Consider the following 20,501-nt stretch of genomic DNA (forward strand, 5'->3'; position numbering starts at 1 on the left):
TGACAAATGCCCCCCCCCCAATATTTGAAATTCTTGCACTGATCTGATGTCCTTCATTACACAGTGCTCTTGTTAGGATGAAAAAGTAATTTTCAGTCTGCTCTTCGTCCGCGGACTAACAGCGCTCGTCAATGTCAAAATAATTGAACTGGATAATCAAATCAAAGTAGGCGGGGTTTAGCGTTCACAGATGCTGAGCGTGCTGCGAAGATTGAAAACATTGAAAGCAAGGTAAGATGGAAGCTGGAAATCATTTAATGTTTAGTCAACTGTTTTACAAAAGAGATGTTTAATGACTGTCAGTAATATTCAGTAAAGCAAACTACTCGACTTTTTTTTTTTTTTTCTCAAATATGCCCATAAAATATGCCAGAGAGAGCTGAAATGTGTGTGTTAATTATCTGCATCTATTTGTCTGTCCCTACAAACAATGAAACTGTGAATTTAGTCCTACTTCAAAAACACTTCGTTGCTGAGAAATATAATGTAGCGATTCAGTATGGAAACTATTTTATTACAATAAGTCATGGGGTAGTGTTGACAAGTTTCTGTGTGCGAGTAATAATGTGTGTGCGTGCGTCAATATGCGTTCATATATGTATAATTGGTCCCCCCCAATCTTCAAGACATGGTTACGGCCTTGAACGGCATCCGTGATTTCCAACAAGACTGTCAAATTTGGACTCGTCTGACCATAGAACACTTTCACTTTGAAACAGTCCATTTTAAATGAGCCTTGGCCCACAGGACACGACGGCACTTCTGGACCATGTTCACATATGGCTTCCTTTTTGCATGATAGAGCTTTAGTTGGCATCAGCAGACGGCATGGCGGATTGTGTTTTCCGACAGTGCTTTCTGGAAGTATTCCTGGGCCCATTTAGTAATGTCAATGAGCGAATCATGCCAGTGAGTGATGCAGTGTCGTCTGAAGGCCGGAAGACCACAGGCATCTAACAAAGGTCTTCGGCCTTGTCCCTTACGCACAGAGATTTCTCCAGTTTCTCTGAAAATTTTGATGATGGTATGCACTGTAGATGATGAGATTTGCAAAGCGTTTGCAATTTGACGTTGAGGAACATTGTTTTTAAAGTATTCCATAATCTTTTAATGCACTGTTTCACAGATTGGAGGGCCTCTGCCCATCTTTAATTCTGAAAGACTCTGCCTCTCTAAGACATCCCTTTTATGTTACAGACCTGATGTCAATGAACTTAATTAGTTGCTAGATCTTCTCCCAGCTGAATCTTTTAACATTTTCTTTTTCAGCCTTTTGTTGCCCCTGTGCCAACTTTTTTGAGACCTGTAGCAGGCATCAAATTTGAAATGAGCTCATTTAGTGGATAAAAGTGTATAATTTCTCAGTTTAAACATTTGTTATCTGTGTTCTATTGTGAATAAAATATTGGCTTATGTGATTTGAAAGTCTTTTAGTTTTCATTTTATACAAATTAAAATAAATGTCCCAACATTTCCAGAATTCGGATTGTAGATCGATAGATAGACAGACAGATACATAGATAGATAGACAGACTGTCACAAGCTGAAACTCTTTGCCTACAGGGGCCGGTTGCATAAACCGCTTATATTCTTGAAAAGTTAGTCATCTAATTTCTTTTCTTAAAACTCATTCACTCACGTTCATGTAAATTAGCCTTTTTGACAAGTTTGGGTGAGTAAGGTCAAAACTCACAAGATCTAGCACCTTCAATGCCCTGATATCACTTCTTTTATAGCAGAAAATAAACTGTGCTGTGTAAGTTGATATGAACTGCGCAAATGAATCCAGGAACTTTTCAGTTACTTCTATCTGAAAATTTAAAGTTCTTCAGCAGTTTTAATGTCATGCAATGATTATTTCAGTCACTTATGCTTCGGTTTTACAGCCAGAACCTCGAGATTGGCCTGTCCCAAACACACTTCTCTCAGTTTGAAGGGCTTCGTCCAGCGGAAGCTCTCTTCCTGAGACAACAACCTTCTTCACCGCCTGGATAACTGGAGCCGGGCCCTTAATGAACTGATCCAGCCACGGCTCGGCGTGAGACAGAGCATTTCCCTCGCCAGAAGAGCAGTGAAGCACCTCATCAACCAGTCCAATCTGTTTTCCAAAGTCTGGATCAACTTGTGTCTCAATGACTCAAAATAGCATAGTTGAGTACACTTAGATGATCTTAAGATTATCTTAAAAAGTACTAAAGAATAATTTTTTTGTATATTTAGTACAAAATTAGTTTGTGAAAATAGAGCACTTTAAATACATTATAGAAGTGTACTTTGTTCCGCTAGGGATGGACGGCAAGGAATAAAAAATAATAATTGTATGACTCCTTTAAACAAATTCAGTAAGTCAAAACTAGTGTCTTTGAACCTGAAGTCGCAGGCAGTGGTGAGCTCTGCTCCTCCACCAGAGCTGCTGAGATGAGCGGCAGCCTACCTGGAATAAACAGGAGTGTAGCTCTGATTCATCACCACACAACGCTGCAGAAATCAATGGATCTGCACAGGTGTGAAATTAGATGATCGTGTTTTCTTCATGCATCATCATATTCTTCACACTACAGACTGTAACGCAGACCAAAATTGCCCTTATGTACATTACATTAGTGTATATCAATTTGTAATGCACTCCTAAAACTAAGGGTTCTTTATTTACATCTATGGTTCTATAACATCAATGGAACCTTTCCATTGCAGTCATTACAGTGGAAAAAAGTGAGGTTCTTTAAAGCACTATTCCCTGAAAGGTTCTTTGGGAAACCAAAAATGGTTCTTCTATGGCATCACTGCAAACACCTGCTTTTTAGATCCAATATTTTTAATCATGTGGGGTATGCAAATCATAGTGGAAATTACTGAATGCACTAATTCATTCCCACAATGCACTTCAAAATGATTGTACGACCAAAGTACAAACTTCCTAATCCACTGCGGAGAAGTTTTTTTTTTTTCAGGTAAGCTTCAATGTGTGTGTATATGTATATATATAATCTTTACACAAAACTGAAATAAAACATAGACAATTACACATTTACTTTTAGAATGATAATTAGACACCGCTCACATGGTCACATTAATAGCATATACTAGCCTTTGAAACATGCATCTTTCTAAAGGAGGGACAGGAGCTGAATTTCATGGTGTGGCAAAGATTCTCCACTTTATTCAAATTTTGTTCATAGGTATTTTTACATTATTGACCCCTGGTGTCTTGATTGCTCTAATCTGCTTGTTTCTTCAGAAAAACCAACCTGAGGAGTCTTGTGAGAATGTTCTGCATGAACTCACACATCTTCATGCCATCCTGACAAAACACAACAAAAATTATTATATCAACTGGAAACAGTGCTTGTATTGTCGTTCAGTGTGATGTTCTTGGAAGCTACAGAAGTTCCTGTAAGTCTCGCTGTGGTAGTTAAGTTAGACAAAGTTTTATTTTTGTGCAAATGCAGGCATAATATAGCATAATATAACAGGTGTTCTCACGTGTGGGTTTGCTATGGCTCTGACTGCATTGAGATCCGATCCAGAGCAGAAGGTTCCTCCCTGCACAATCCCAGCTTTCCCTTCTGTCCAGGTCTCCAGGTCACACACCCGCTGCTCCAGTTCAAGCATCATGCTGCCTGGACAAACACATGCAAAACAATACAACTGTCAAACAACTAATCATCTCAAATAAACTTCAGCCACTTTTATGTCCCAGGGGCCTTTTTTAAATTTACAAATTTAATTTTCTTTTAAGATGATATGAAGGTTGCATTAAACCTGCACTGGAAACCTTTTTTTGAAACCATGCTTTTCATAAATGCATTCACTTTTTCAGAAGTCCAGATTTAACTTTATTGTTTAACTCCAGATCCAGACTATCAATCTTAAAAAAATGAAAGTTCAGAAAAACGTGAATTACTATGTTTTAAAAACTAGGATAATCTCACAACAAGTTTCACAGATTTAAATTTATAGACTGTAAAAATATGGCATCATTTCCACCATATCCATCGTTTTCCCCATACAATATTTTTTTCTAATTAAAAATGTTATTATAAAGTATGAAATCTATCATGCGTGAAGAAAATTAAGGTTAAATATTATTAGCGGACAAAGTATTTTTATTGTGCACCATTTCCAATAAAACTGTAATTTTGTCAAATTATGCAACAAGTGTACAAATATTATTTGTATAAACTGCTATTATTTAATAAATAATATTTGACCAATGTTACTTGTATGAATCCCCTTTGCAAGACAGCATGTTTTATTCCACAACTTCATGTTCACCACAAAATTATAAATAATAACCTGTCCAAATAATGGCCCATATGTGACCCTGGACCACAAAACCAGTCATAAGGGTCAATTTGGTGAAATTGTGAATTCTCAAAGCTGAATAAATAAGCTTTGTATTGATGTATGGTTTGTTAGGATAGGACAATATTTGGCTGAGATAGAAAATCTGGAATCTGAGGGTGCAAAATAAACTAAAAAAACTAAACCCCTTTAAAAATGAAGTTCTTAGCAATGCATATCAATCAAAAATGAAGTTTTGATATATTTACCGCAGGGAATTTACAATGAATATTCATGGAACATGATCTTTACTTAATATCCTAATTATTTTTGGCATAAAAAAAGGATAATTTTGACCATACAATGTGTTGTTGGCTATTGCTACAAATATACCTGTGCTACTGACTGGTTTTGTGCTCCAGGGACACATATATGAAAGTAAACTCGAGCACCTGAGAAGGCGTTCATGCACTCCTGCTGCTTCTGGAGCTGTATGGATCCTCCTGGGGACGCCTGCAGACACCTTGCTTCTGCTGGAGGATCCTCCTCACGGCTCCGCACACACTCATGATGCTGCTGCACTGTCTATTATGTATTCTACATGTATTTTAACGTTTTATACGAGCAGAAACGTTACTTGACCTGTTTTGAGAAGTCGGAGTAACTTAAAAATGAAACAAAGTATCGACATATAGATCCCGTCTTATTGTAGCCTCACATTTCTGAATAAAGCTACTGCTATATGCACTGAGTGTGATGAAGAAAATCAATGTAAAAGCAGACGAAATACCCACCAGAGATAGCGATGTGTTCATTCAAATAGTTTTTCTAGGAGATGCTTCACATGAGCAGAAGACAGCGCTGTTCCCAGAGAACATACAGGAGCTACCAATGATTTCTCTTCTGCTCACCAAGCCTGCATTGATTTGATCTAAAATACAGCAAAAGCAGTGGTATTGTGGAATATTTTTCTATTGAAAATAACTGCTTTGTATGCGAATATACTGTAAACTGTCATTTATTCCCATGATCAAAGCTGTATTTTCAGCATCATTACTCCAGTCTTCAGAAATCATAATAATATACTGATTTACTGCTCAAGAAACATTATGATTATTATCAGTGTTGAAAACAGTTGAGTACATTTCATATCATAAATAAAAAAGCTTTACACTATAACATTCAAAAGCTTGAGTCAGTATAATTGTATTTATTTTTTGGGAAATAAATGATAGAAAGTACTTTTATATAGCAAGGATGCTTTAATTGTTCTTCTGAACTTCCTATTCTTCAAAGAAACCTGAAAAACATCTACTCCGCTGTTTTCAACATAATAACAATATAATAATAATAATAAAATTTGAGCAGAAAATCAGCATACTAGAATGATTTCTGAAGACTGGAGCAATGATGCTGAAAATTCAGCTTTGATCACAGGAATGAATTACAGTTTACAATATATTCAAACAGAAAACAGTTATTTTAAATAGTAAAAATATTTCACAATATTTCTGTATTTTGGCTTGATAAGCAGAAGAGACTTCTTTAAAAACATTAAAAATCTTACTGTTCACAATCTTTTGACTGATAGTGTAGCCTATATGCACATTTAATTAAACAGGTAGAATGCATAAAAAAGATATATCTATGAGTGTGGTTTGTTGATGGTATAAGATGTTAATATCATGGTGCTCTGACATATATTGCATGCTGTGTTGCAGTTCTGAAGAACATGATATAGGTATTAAGATATTCCAATAATTATCTTATAGTTGTTTAGCCTACATGGCATCTGTCTGTTATCACTTAAAGCATTTAAAGTTCAAGTTTACATTACAATTAACCACGTGATGATTTCTGCAGTGTGATCAGGTCCCAAGGTTTTTTTTTTATTTTTATAAACTGACAGATCATAACTTTAACTTTTAGATATTAATTTTTAAATGTTTTAGATGAAAATATCAACATTTCTCCTCCAGAGCAAAGAAGCTCAGTTAGCCTCGAAAGAAATAGCTTTACTCACCTCAACAAATATCGGATAGTGACCTTTTAAAGGGCTGAGACATAACCTTATCTGAACTTCTACCTGATGACCTAAATTAATAAATTAACATCCTACTAATGCATTTCTCCACAACATCATTTAAAGATGCAGGACATTACAGTTTTATCTCTCATTCTGTATTTTATACAGTTGTACATATAGCCTTACAGAAATTACAGTTTTAATTACTTATTAGATAACATTTATAGGTTATAGACCTTTAAGGTTTTAGGTTACACGTCACCGCGGGGTAGACTTCGCGCGTATTTTTATCTGGCGCCAAACAGACGCGCGCGAATAGTTCTTCTTCGTCTGAGGAGACAAACATAGAAAGAGTAAGCTGTCTTTATTAATCCCTTCATTTTATCCTTACACACCTTTAAAAAAAGCTGGCGTTTAGTTTAAAAAGTTTGCACGTTTTAAGACATTGACTGTTTAGCACCTCCACAGATTGTCGCCAGTTCAAGTTACTTAAATGAATGACAATTTATTTATGTATATGTGTGTTTTAAGCACTGCTGGGAATTTACTTCGTAAATGTAATAGGTTACAGATTACAGTAATAAGTAATGTAACTTTTCAATTACTTTATTAAAGCAATGTAACGATTACATTTTATTACTTTTCTAAATGTCTGAACTGTTAATAATTTTTAAATCTGTATGTGTGTGAATAAAATTCAGATATAACCCCCTTTGTAATTCTTAACATTTTCATAAATAACTGTAATTTAATGAAACATTTTTTTCTCAGTAACTGTAATTGATTACAATTACATTTATTTCGTAATTAAATTATGTAATTCCGTTACATGTAACTAGTTACTTCCCGACACTGGTTTTAAGGAACCTCTAACATAAAATATACACTATATATACCCTGCTAAGGTATTATGTGGTACGATATGAATTAATGTCTAGTCAAAGTACTAAACCCAAAAGAGTGCAGGAACAGACACGTGGAGCCTCAAGTGTGGTCAGATTTCAGATTGCTCAGTGACAGGTCAACAGATGCTCCATCTTTCTGTCGCAGACGCCTATGCTGGGCCTCTGGCTTCCTGTTGGGAAAGATGTTTGAGTGAAGCGGAATAAATGAGGACAAGGATGAGCTGATTTGAGCCTGGGGAAGGTGATCTTTGTCCTGGCATGTCGGCTAAGGTTTTCTGACAGGATGCTGCAGCTGTGAAAACATTTTCAGACTTAATTCTGTAACTAAAGACCGCAAGGTTGGAGTCTAAATGTCTACACTGCTGACTAAAATAAGAGTTTTAGATCAAGGAATGTGAGGTACAAAGCAAATTCTGCATGTAAAATTAACTGTACTTTGGACATTGTATTCAAAGTGGTGTTTTTTAGAGGCGCATTGAGCCCATATTGGGAAAAGGTTTAGCAGAGAAGCGGGTTTAGTCCTCAGTGTATTGCTAGTGCATGTGCCTTTAATCCAAAATATTCTTCTGTTTTTGTTTACAAAATCATAGATGTTGTAGAGTTTTGTCTTGCGGTGTTATTTCATGGTATCACATAGAAATGAGGTGAAATGTTTACCATTTTACAGCCAGGGGTTACTGTTGTCAGTGTCCATTGGGTCTTCATTCATTCTTAAGATTATAAATACTGCTTCAATGCAAGGTAATTACTTAAAATGAAGTAATTTAATTAAATGAAGCTGAATTAAGTAATTTAATTAAATACAACCCCCCCCCCCCCCCCCCCCCAAAAAAAAACCCCACCAAAAACACCACATACAAAACAGCATTTTCGAAAAGAAAAGACCAAATAGATTATGAATAAAGCGCATCTAGAAATGAGTGGCAATACTTTATTCTATAAATGCTGAATACAGTTTAATTTGTGATATTAATTATAAAGAAAAAGCACTGCAAAGGCATTGTCTAAAGCAGGGCTGTCCAAACTCGGTCCTGGAGGGCCGGTGTCCTGCAGAGTTTAGCTCCAGCTTGCCTCAACACACCTGCATGGAAGCTTCTAGTATGCCTAGTAAGAGCTTGATTAGCTGCTTCAGGTGTGTTTAATTAGGGTTGGAGCTAAACTCTGCAGGACACCGGGCCTCCAGGACCGAGTTTGGACAGCCCTGGTCTAAACTAGATGGCCGTTTCTCAATATGCGTACTTGTCTGTACTTGTGTTCTTGTGGACTTGTGAAACGTCATCAGTCGCTGCCGAAGTACTGTTCCAATTCAAAGTTCACATCTAGCCAAGTTCAGTTCAAATCCCCGGATGTGTTCTTGATCCGCCCCTTTTACCGAGGATGCATCGAGAGGTGACTTTTTGCGGACTTGATACGGGCCATAACCCAGAATTCAGTTCGTCCTCCCGTCCTCGAGAGTTCGTTCTTCTGAGTCGAACTTGGCAAGTCCAAACTCGAAAGGACGGAAGTCCAGACTCTGCGAACTTGGTATTGAGAAACGGCATATGTCTCAGGTCAGATAAACACGTAAACTAAGCGTAGAATCCGTTCGTTTCTGTAATAACACAAGTCAATGGTTTTGGTAAAGTTGGCAAAAGATATTCTCAATCAGAAGTCAGACCTCCCAACGAGGCCACATTTGAAGCACGGACAGAAAACAGGTCTACATTTGCAGCTATAAAATATGACGACAGATTAAAACTGGTTTATGAAAACAGAAAACAAGCCACATTGGTAGAAATGAAATGTACATGTACACCGGTCTTTCAGAAAAAGTATGAAAAGGCAGTTTGATTTCATGGTTATTTAAATGTAAACAACAAAGCTGGACAGTCATTGTTGGTCTTTACACAGGTAATCAGGCAACATGTACAGCTTTAAAGGCATTGGACGTAATCTAACGGCCATTTAGATGACGGTCTCTGTGTTAAAGGTGGAGTAGGTGAGTGTTTGTCTCTGGGTGAAGACTGTGGGTGGTGGTGTTGTTGTTGGTGGCGGTGAGGGAGTCAATGCAGACGAGACAGATGAGCGGCTAGCCCAACGAGAGGGCAAACGTCTCTTTGCCGGACATGCAGGTCGTGAAAAGCTCTTCTTGATAGTTACAGAGGACTCTTTGCGTTGCTGTTGAGACAAATATTTTTATGAAATCTCACTGGATTTAAATATTCCTGTCAACAGCACAATAACGTACATTAGCTCGGTGTGCTTTCATGTAAAGATCTATCGCAGAGCGTGTGAATGAATCTCACAAGAACTGTCACGATGTTTATATCCAAATTCAATTTAAATTGCATTAATAAAAGAAGCCTAATTTGAATTATTCTCGTTTATGTAATTCAATCTATGATGCAAACCTATAGTCTATAATACAAATAAATGATATATTATTTAAATTGTGAAGTAAGCTGATAAAACCTAACTTAATACAACAGGATGGTTTTTATAAGTGCAATACAGCAATTAGAACTTGGGGGAGGGGTTGCCTAATTGTCATGGAAAAAATCATAACAATCCAAAATATAGTTTTTTGTATTTTTCTTTCACTGCCATTGCATTTAAGGCAATGGCTGAACTTTTGTCTCCTGCACATGTTCTCCATTTTAGAACTAAGTGAAAATAAAAGAACTGATTAAATCTCTCTAATGCTTTTCTGACTCATCTGACAATCATTTAGAGTCATTTTGTTGTGCAGTTTACAAAGCAGGCAGTCCGTGCAGAGGACTAGTTCCACTAGACTCCTGGCCACGCTACATGTTTCTGTAATTACACCACATACCTTGGCCTCCTATAAAAAAAACACTTAATTGAGGTTTTCTAAAGAGCTAGACATGAAAGATGCCAATTAAACTTTGGTGCCACTAATTCTTTTCATTTCAAGCCTTAATCCAACAAAAAGAAGCTTCTGGGCTCCTCGCGTTGAGCAATCTGCCAATATATTCTGACAGAAATTCAACTTAAGGAATTTTAATTGTGTTGCTTAGATGGTTTTGTGGGAACGAGGTATTTTAACAATAAATTCTAAATATTTCCAGACTTGAGAAAAGACTTTCAGTTGTAGATTAAAAATACATTTTTATAATCTTTCTAAGCAATGTCTAATGTTACTGTTACTTAGCACTGAGAAAAATCTCTGATCACACACATCCACCAGTTACTGTAAGACTGTACAGCACTCATAGAGACAACCTATTAACCTATGTCAAGAGTAAAATGATTTAATGAAAATTAGTGTTCTTAATATATTTTTTATACAGCAACAATTTTTACCTGTATTTCACAGCTGAAGAAGTTTGCAGGTGCTCCAGCACTCTTTAACCATGTGTCTATTCACAATACAACACAGGCTCTCAGACATTTTAGCAAATGCATTGGGAACAAAGTGACCTCTTGTCTTGAATAAAATGCTACTTAAGACCAAAGTATACTTCACTTTTTACGTGTACGTGAGGGAAAGCGTACAGTGCACAACATCAAATGGAGTTTTGTACACGTACAAAAACGAAGTATAGCTACTTTGGGCTTTAAAGTGATAGTTCACCCCAAAATTAAAATCTGTCATCATTTACTCACCCTACTACATACTATGGAAGTCAGTGGAGGGTAGCCACTGACTTCCATAGTATGGAAGAAAATAATACGGAAGTGGTTAAAAATACTACGGAAATGGCTACCGTCAAATGTTTGGTTACCAGCATTCTTCAAAATATATTCTTTTGTGTTCAACAGAAGAAAGAAATTCATACAGGTTTGAGGATGTGTAAATGATGACAGTGTTTTCATGTTTGGGTGAACTATCCCTTTAATACACCGCAGTCATCTACACTTGCACCTCATACACTTCTCCGGCTGAGTCATTTAGCATGTACTTGAATGTTTGCAGTTCGGGTGAAAGTGTGTGCTTTTGTGGCTTGAATGGTGTGGGTCTATGTTCGGGAGTGTGTGCAGTACTGACCTGCACTGTTACATGTGTCTCTTTGTGGGCTATGACCTGGTGGTGCGGTGTGTGTGTTAGTTTCTGAGTGGATCTGGGCTCATGTTGCATATGCAACATTTCCAAGAGGTCCACGAGGTCTTCCTTCTTCCCCGGACTGGGCTGTGACTGCTGATGCTGCTCCTGAGATTTCTCCAAATCCTCGTAATTTTTGAGAATCCTCTCAACAGCTCCATAGTTGGACCTAGACTCCATCGGACGAGGATAGGCTGCTAGCGTAGAGGGCTTCCATGGATTTTCATCTAGAATCCGAGTCCTGGTGCAACACGTGCCCTTTTTTCTCTGTGTGGGTTTTTTGTCTGCTTGCTGTTGGTCTGTACCAACGTCCAGAACTTTGCTGGACCTTTCCAACTGGGTTTGCAGTTGTGGTGGACTTACACTCAGCTCAAAGCATTTTTCTCCAACACTTGGGACAAGCTGGACACCTGAAATTGGTGAAGTCTGTAAAGGCTTAACTTCACTGTCTTTCTTCAGACTAAGTTCCTGCTGCAAAAATGAAGACTTAGTGACAAGGTCCTTTGTTTCCTTGCTACTTCCCTCCTCCTTTGGGCACTGTGCCACAAGATCCGAGAGAAAATCCTTGGGATTGTCTTCAACATACCTCAATGGACTGCTTAAAAGCGTGTCCTTTGATACGACCTCTGGTAGACTGTGAGAAGAATCAGTGGATACATTCATGGAAATGTCCTCATCACACCGAACGCCCATCCCTGCCTGGAAGAGCGTACGGTTAAACTCTGTGGTTTTCTGCTCAAGTCTCTCATTTCTGGGAGTCGCGGTAGCACTGGGATATGGCGAAATAAAGTCTAGCGACGCAACAGAATCTGTAGGCATGTTCTTGGGATGATATGCACCCTTGTTTTGTTCATCAATTTGGTTTAGACTGCGATCTGAGGCTGCAGCTACAATGTCCACATTTGAGAGACATCTCTTAACAGGTACATATCTGGATGACTTGTTGCTGCCAAATCTACTTCCATCGCAGGACCAGCGGCTCTGGCAGCAGCTGATATTGCACTTGGAATCAACAGGCACGGTGCAGGCTACATTCCCAGAGTCTGTCAGAATTTTCCCCTCATTTTCTTGAAGCATTGCTTCAAATTTTCGTACTATTGCGGGGCTGGTGTACTTTCTGTCTGGGTGGGTTCCTGGCCATTGACACCCTTGCTCTGTACCACTGGACTCTATTTCTGAAACGGAAGGAGAGCTTAGGTACCAAGATGTACTACGGGCTGGTATGGGTGGGGCTTGTTGTCTTATGTTGTATTGTGGCTTAGCCTCACTTTGCTGCGATTCCATGTTACAACCTTCCCAATTTGTCCAATATTGCTCATCGAGGGATTTAAGATCTTCACTCATGTTTTTCAAGTACAAAACTGTGTCCTCCATTTCCGAATTGTCCTTTACCCTCTCCACCAACTCAGCCTCTCTTGGAAAAAACGTTGACTCACTGCGGCTTCTAAGAAGGAAAACCAAACAAAGTGATGTTATTATGAAGCACTGATCTGATTCATTTGTGATGCATGCAGCACCTGTTTGCAGCCAGGTTTACCTCTTAATATCAGGCCACTTCCTTGTTTCATCCTGGTAGCTACAGAGTTCTTCACTTACACAAGCAATTTCCATAAGTGCCTACAGGATGTTGATGAATAAGAGGACTTAGATGCAAACTTTAGACCTCAGACCACACAATATAATATAGCACATCTCTAGCCCCACATAGCAGCATCCTAACATGGAATATAATGGATGATAAGTAAATGTACAGTGGATTTACAGCTCCCTAGGTTTTGTGTTTCCATTAAGGAATAGTTCATGAGATTTGGCAAAAATCTATAGCAAGAGTATAATAGTAAATCCTGAGAGATGAACTAGTATTTGAACCACCATTAGAGTGGTATGAACAACAAAGTCTCACCGTATTAAGGGCAGTATTGTTGTTCTTTTTGTCACTTCCACAGCTTATTTCCATGCTCTGAAATCTTTTGAAAGGGTTAAGGAGGTCATCTTCTCCAATGAAGCAGGACTTGTTCCCCATTTTCTTTTTCAAATAGCTTTCCAGGATTTCTTCCAGCTCTGTAGAGTCTATGGCCTGTTGTTCAGCAGCACCTTGCTGATTTAATAGTTCGCTTTGATCGCTGTTGCACTGGTCGTTGGATTCACTGGTGTTGTGACTGTGTTGACTAGGTTGGGAGTCGATGCTGGCATTGCTTTGCTGGGTTAGAGCCTCAGAGTATTCATTGCTCTGGGTGTCTGAGGGATAGGTTACTGCACTCGACAAAGTGCTGGCAGACCATGAGCTGAGCCTTAGTGCATTTTGTCCATCAGTAATTGATCTCGGAGAACTTCCCGTACGGTGGGCCCTCACTTCATTGTACAACTAGAAAAGACAAAACAATTATGTAGTCCTTCGTACATCTTCCAAAACTCTTGTCACTTACCAAGAGCAGGGTTGTTTAATCCCGCTCCTGGAGGGCCAAAGGACCTGCAGAGTTTAGCTCCAGCACACTTGCCTGGATGTTTCAAATTAGTCTGAAGACCTTGATTAGTTGTTTCAGGTGTGTTTAATTAGGATTGGAGCAAAACTATAGAGATAATGCAAGAAATTGTCAAATATACTGTATACCATGAATATGGCGTAAGTTGCTTTGGATAAAAGTTTCTGCCAAAATGCATATGTAACCACATACCAAAAATCTAAGTCATGGTTGAGTCCCTCAGTGCAGCCCTAGAGGGCCATTGCCTTGTTGAGTTTAGCTCCATGCCTAATCAAAGACATGCTAATCAAGGTGTTCAGAGTTACTAGTTACTAAAATTACAGATTTGATCAGGGTTTGAGCTAAACTCTGCCTGCCAGTGGGAGAATTAGAGGAACCCTGGTCTTGAGCTAAGCATTTGGAAGTCAAGCTCTATGGGATTACACTTCGACAGACTTGGATGGAAAGCTTATGCCGAGTTCACACTGCATGATTTTTTGCTGTTCAGTCGCTGCTGTGTTCACATTGTTCAGGCGACAGGGGGTTATACACTGCATGACTTTACAATAGGAAGAATCGCCGACAAGTGTCTGGTCCGCAAACTATATTTCACAACCAAACGCACTTGAGAAGTGATAAGGAAATAACGCAAGCTCACACGTGAGACCAGTGTTCCCGCACGAGACTGGAAATGTTATTAAAATGGTAGCCCGCAAGACATTCGCGATACAAATGTTTTGTGCACTGATGTGCAGTGAAAGGGCAAAAAAGAAAAAAAGATTATGGAGGAGGAAATGGTTACTGTGATATTGTGGTCTATAACTCCTCCCTAAACTTCTTGCTGCTCTGTACCTTGCTCTCTCGTTGGCTGTAGGTCATCGCCGATGTATTTTATAGTCAGAACTCATTTCACACAGCAGGATTTGGAATTGCTGACAGGTTCAGATATTTAGCTTGCCAAATATTTCACGGGCTTCTGCGATTCTCTCAGATCGTGTCTTTGATAATTCACACTGCGTGATTGTTATTCGTATGAATGAACACCGATTTGCCTCCGATTTTGGGCATTTGTCAGCGATTTCGCAAAACCTGTCGGCGAGTAAAAATTGGGGCTAAAACAGTGCAGTATGAACTTGGCATTAATTTATGGAAAGGTCTGTAACTAGACCTATGAAATGCAGCTAAAATGGTAGAGAATAGAGCATTAGCAACACCTTGGTTCTTGGTTTGATTTTGAAGGATTGCACTGACAAGATGCATAGCTCAAATGCACTTTTGATGAAACATCTGCCAAATGCATACATGTTTGGACTTTCACTACCACTATCTTGGAGCTCTGAGCTTCTGTCTGATGATTGCCAGTCACCACCGGGCTAAACTTCCTTTGGCAGTCCCTTGCAATTCCAAGGTTTATATAATGTGACTTCACCACTTCCAATTTTAGGTGTTACCATTATCCATCAAAGCTTACTTGCAGAGCATTCATTTAGCCTGGAAGTAAACAGGAGTACTTAGGGAGTCAGTTTGAAACAAGATACCGTTCTCTCAGCTGAGCTGTGGGGAGTGGCGCACATCTGCAGACTCACCTCCTCAATCCTCCGCTGCATGTCCATGAGCTGGTTCTCCCACTCCTTCCTTTCAGCCTCAAAGCGTTCCAGCAGCTCAGATTTCTCCTTTACCCAGCCCTTCTCACTGTTTTCCAGCCTGCAGCGGAGGTCCATGGCCGCACTGTGAGTGTCTGCCAGCAGCTTCTTTTGTTCTGCTCTCTCCCGTTTCAGAGTATCCCCTAGTTCTGGACTCCTCACAGTCTCCACCACCACACTACATCCCCAGGCTTCTAACTGTGGGGGAAGAGAAGCAGGGATTTGCTGACCACCAAATAGGAAATGGGTGTAGAGGACAGAGCAAGCATTTGAACAGGAAAGAGGAGTTTGGGGAAACCTATCGCCAACAGGATGAAATGGACCTTGAGTCCTCACCAAGGCTGCCCACCTTGGATGCCCAGCCTAAGCCTATTCACACAAACATCTCCGACTAGTGCCGAGAGTTTTGTATGTAATGGAGAGGCCATGTTGGTATGCTGACCCCTCGATGATCCTGGAAAGAGAATTCACTAGACAGCAGACACTAAATCCATATTTGTCACTGAGCTTGATTGAACTCTGCAGCTGACAGATGCTGTTGATGTCATTGAGACCTATAGTCTGCATGAATGATTACATATAATTTTGCTTGTTGTGTTTTATTATTTTTTTTTAATACTGTTAAAAAGTTTTTTTTAAGAACACTTTTAGCTAGGAAGCATTAAATTGGTCAAAAGTGGGAGTAAAAGGCATTAATAATGCTTTCTATTTGAAATAAATGCTGTTCTTTTAGTCTATTCATCAAAGAATCCTGAAAATAAAATGTATCACAGTTGAGTTTCCACAAAAACATGAAGGTGCACGACTGTTTCCAACATTGATAATAATCAGAAATGTTTCTTCAGCAGCAAGTCAGTATATTATTATGATTTCTGAAGATCATGTGACACTGAAGACTGGAGTAATGATACTGAAAATATAGCTGCGCATCACAGAAATTAATTACATTTTAACATATTCACATAGAAAACAGTTATTTGTAATAATATTTCACAATATTACTGCTTTTACTGTATTTTTAATCAAATAAATGCAGCCTTGCTGAGCATAAGAAATATTTCAAGAACATTAAAAAAATCGTACCCACCCCAATGGTAGCGTTTATCAAAATTCTCTTCTGAACATATGAAGATGCCACTATTCTCAAAGCCCAACAAAACCGGACATCTTAAAATAGCTGAGAACTCAGATGTTTTAAAGTCTTGCTCGCACTAAACCTGCATGAGCCAAGACAAAAATAGGTGAATCTTATTTATGCTTCTCATAGCAACGAACCAGAGTGAAGCAATGTTTGTATAAACAAAGCGCTCCTATAGCACTAAAATGTGCTGGCACACTGTCATTAAACCTATGCGTTCTCCTGGGTGCGCTAGCAGCGTGTGTTTACAAGCAGAGGGCATGTGAAACACTGATGTGCCATGTAACCAGAGCTAACAGTGGTCGGGTGCTTCTGTAGTTTTAAGAGTAAAATATAACGATCGTGGTTGCTGTGCACTGTGTGTCTGGGTAACAATGTCACAAAAAGAGCTCTCTATTAATAGACAGCAAGACCAATCCTTTAGCATCGCACATTCCTAAGGCTGGGGCCCTGGAGGAACTCATCTCTGTTTTAAAGATCAGAAACATGCTGGCACATACCCTGCTGTGAATGCCTAGCGGTAAACTTAAGAAATCCACTGGGACAAAAGTATGTGTGCTGTGGTAGGCTGTGGACGGCAAAGAAAACTACTTTTTACAGTTTAGTTTGACCCCTCCCTGAATTCTGTTCTCTGCACCAACTAATACTTTGGGTGGATTTGTGTGGCTAAACCTAAATTGTTTTCTGAATTCAAACAAGTGCAGTTGCGGTGAAGTCCGGAGAGTCACTAAACAGCAGCACACCATTATAAGGCTATTCTTCTGTATGTGCGTTTAACTTGGACCACAGCATGATGGAGTCTCGTCTGTCTATTAACGCTTTGTGTCTAATATATGTCCTGAGGTGCAGTTCGTCACAAGATACGGCATCACACAACCATTCAAAGCTGCTCTACTCTTCATCTCATGTGCAGTGATGTCTGTGCTACTGTATTAGGAGTGTCTGAGTCACTCGCTCACATTTACAATAATGTATAAAACCCTAATCTTCTCTCACCGTAGATAGTGAACAAGACGGTCTGGACTGTGTCTTTATAAGGATGTCATAAACAGAAATGAAAGACAGGGACAAAGCACTAAGGTGAAAACTAATCAAAAGTGGGTGCTATTTTTAGTTTGGTAACATAGTTTCCACATATTACTCCTACATCTTACCATGAAAACATTTTTTTCTGAATTGGTTTGTGCTTCATAATGGTTATTTTTTTCCCTGAATATTGTATAATACATGCAGTAGATTTATTTATTTTTTTACCTTAGATTTATTTCATACAATAGCTCTACTGCATATGACATAAGTTATTTCACTTAAATCAATTCACATCAAGTTCACATTGTGACAACTAATAGTGTGACAACTTGCCTCGCTATAGTCTGTGTTCAATTAACAGCATATTTTACTCTGGGAAATTACCGAGCATCTGTTGAATAGCTGTTTTTAGTCAAACGGACTTTCACAAATAAACCCACTCACTGGAGTAAAATTGCTATCAAAGACGGCAGGCCTATCAATATTTCATAAAGAGATGTGCATTTTCATACCTGAGTAATGCGACTTTTCAGCTCTGATCGCTCTAGTTCCCATGCGCATCGATCCTTCATGTACTGCAGCTCCAGCTCACCCCGTTTACTCTCCTCACGCTTCACCCCCGACTGCACCTCCTCTAAAACACACTTCAGATCCAACAATATCCTCCTGTTCTCTCCACCCTGCAAATACAACGCAGAATAAGAGAGAAGACGTCGGCATTTCATTGCACACCGTTGTTTGGTCAAATCCACTCAGTCATGTCGCATGCATGCATCCGTTTGTACTTGTATATCAGCAACTTGTCTCAAAAGCAATTCCTTCTCCATTCTCCACTCCTCCTTCTCATGATCGAAGCGTTTCTTTAATTCCTCGAGTTTCTTTTTTGTGCGCGTGTGCGGACTCTGTAGCTCCAGATTCGGAGTTTGTCCTCCAGTCGCATCGGATGCAGCAGGAGCAGAAGGTCCAGCTGGCAGCTCCAGAAGGTTGCTCGGGAAAGACCGAACCCTGGCGGGACTCTGGAGCTTCTTCCCGGTCCTCTCCAGACGCGAGCACGGGACAAACTCCCAGCCTTGCGCCTTGCTCACATACCCGCTCGATCCATTTCCAAACGCATTCCACATCTTTCAGTCACAACGAAACACAGCCTCTTTTTAACTATGTGCAGTTGCAGTCCCTTTATAACACACACTTATTATCCGAAACCAGCCATCTCTGCCCTCTCCTCCGCGCCGCGCGCATTTGTTGCTTCCATGTCAATAAAGGACGACAACGTCAACCTGTCATTCTCTGGCGCCGGCTTCACAGTGAAAATAGCATCGTCCTCTCAATTACATCATTTTGGTTATAAATAATTCTCAGTCTACATTATTTTATCCTTAATGAAATAATCTAGTGAACTGCAGAATGAAGTTGTCCATTAGCTTACTCTGCTTCAGACTGAAAACGACACCGACATACTCTAATAATACTCGGAGCTCACTGTACACAAGTATTTTTACCTCTGTCACTAGGCCTGTCTGTTGGAACCCGGTCTCATGAAAATGCATATATATAGTACGCCAAATAAAAACAAAAATTCGTGGTACTGATGTGCAAAAATGGACTTTTGCGTGCATATGATACACTGTAAAAAGTGATAAGTTGACTTAACTTAAAAAAATTGAGGAAACCCCTTGACCTTAAAATTAAGTAGCCTAAATAATAATAATAAAAAAATAAGTTAAGTGAACTTGACAATTCACTTAATGTATTTTTTTTATTATTATTATTATTTACTTGATAATTTTAAGGCAAGGGGTTTCCTAAATTTTTTTAAGTCAAGTCAATTTATCACTTTTTACAGTGTATGCAGTTTCCGCGTGCATATGATACGCACCTACCCCACAACCCTATTGCATAGCATATACCAGCCAAAGTCAATTTTTGCATATCAATAACAGGAGTTTTTGTTTTTATTTGGCTTACTATTTATACGCACTTTCATGAGATCAGGCTGGTCGTTCAGCGTCCTATGCACATGGAAACTTATGCATTGACACCTTACAGTGATTTTACGGTTTACGGTAGGCTATATATGGTGTGTTAAAAAAATCTCTAAAATGACCATAATGTATGGTAATAGTAATAAAACGATAGTAAAAATGGGCAACACTTTATTTTGATAGTCCGCTTTAGGTTTTCTACTAACAGTAACTTTGTATCTACATGTCAATTAGCAGTCATTAGAATATTACAGTTATTTTATTGGCTCTTTTTTTCCAAACTTTACACACAAATCCAGGAATTGCACACACAAAATGCAAAATAGATTTTTGTGTGTTACATAGAGAACTGTGTTGTGTTTTGCAAAAAAGCTGAGAAAGTCAAAGGCCGAGAATTAGTGTATGGTTTTGCAGATTTGGCGTGTGGTACTGGTGTTTGAGCGTCAGGTTTCAGAAATTGTGTGACAAGTAAAGATTTCGTGTGCAAGCAGTTGAAAAAAAATAAATAAATAATAAAAAAAAAAAAAACTGTAGAAGACTGTCTGCTTATCATCTTCTAACACTTTATTTTGATGGGTCCACAACATATATATATATATATATATACTATGAGAAACTTTTCAAGTATGTCAACTTGTTCTGGTATGCATCCATATTTGAGTTAAATAGAATATTTTTTAAAACAGTAATATTACACTCCGTATTCAATATATTTTTACATTTATTTCTAATCAGAATTAACAAGTAGCATTTTAGCCAAATTCATCAACATACGGTGGCGATCGACTTTGCTTTATTTTAAAATGTGGCCTACATTCCCGGTTTCAGATGTTTAGAAAACAACTGTAAAATAAATATAAATATATATATGTAAATATAAATATATATGAAGCATGTCATTTCTGAACCACTGGTGCCACCAAACAAGATTGTAAGTCAAATAAAACAGCTTTTCAAATACGCTCCCGTCAACAATTACTACTCCACCAA

General features: G+C 38.7%; 1 protein-coding gene and 1 pseudogene across 2 annotated transcripts; both read right to left on the minus strand.

Annotated features, from left to right (window-relative positions):
* Window positions 1–1,863: 1,863 nt before the first annotated feature.
* On the minus strand, window positions 1,864–4,853 carry LOC306878034 (ethylmalonyl-CoA decarboxylase-like; annotated as a pseudogene). Its single transcript has 5 exons — window positions 4,757–4,853; window positions 3,484–3,620; window positions 3,249–3,301; window positions 2,369–2,430; window positions 1,864–2,136 (listed from the first exon to the last, which is right to left on the minus strand). The product of its transcript is annotated as an ethylmalonyl-CoA decarboxylase-like (transcript).
* A 4,306-nt stretch (window positions 4,854–9,159) lies between these two features.
* Window positions 9,160–18,650, minus strand: LOC306878035 (uncharacterized protein KIAA0408-like; the record flags this gene model as incomplete). The annotated part of the gene is made up of 7 exons (XM_079430121.1): window positions 9,160–9,372; window positions 11,204–12,701; window positions 12,795–12,874; window positions 13,161–13,622; window positions 15,306–15,560; window positions 18,042–18,209; window positions 18,315–18,650. 7 exons carry the CDS (start codon window positions 18,648–18,650, stop codon window positions 9,160–9,162), a joined length of 3,012 nt encoding a protein of 1,003 aa, XP_079286247.1.
* Between the last annotated feature and the right edge of the window lie 1,851 nt (window positions 18,651–20,501).

Source organism: Barbus barbus, assembly GCF_936440315.1.
Source record: "Barbus barbus genome assembly, chromosome: 12".
Classification (NCBI taxonomy): Eukaryota; Metazoa; Chordata; class Actinopteri; order Cypriniformes; family Cyprinidae; genus Barbus; species Barbus barbus.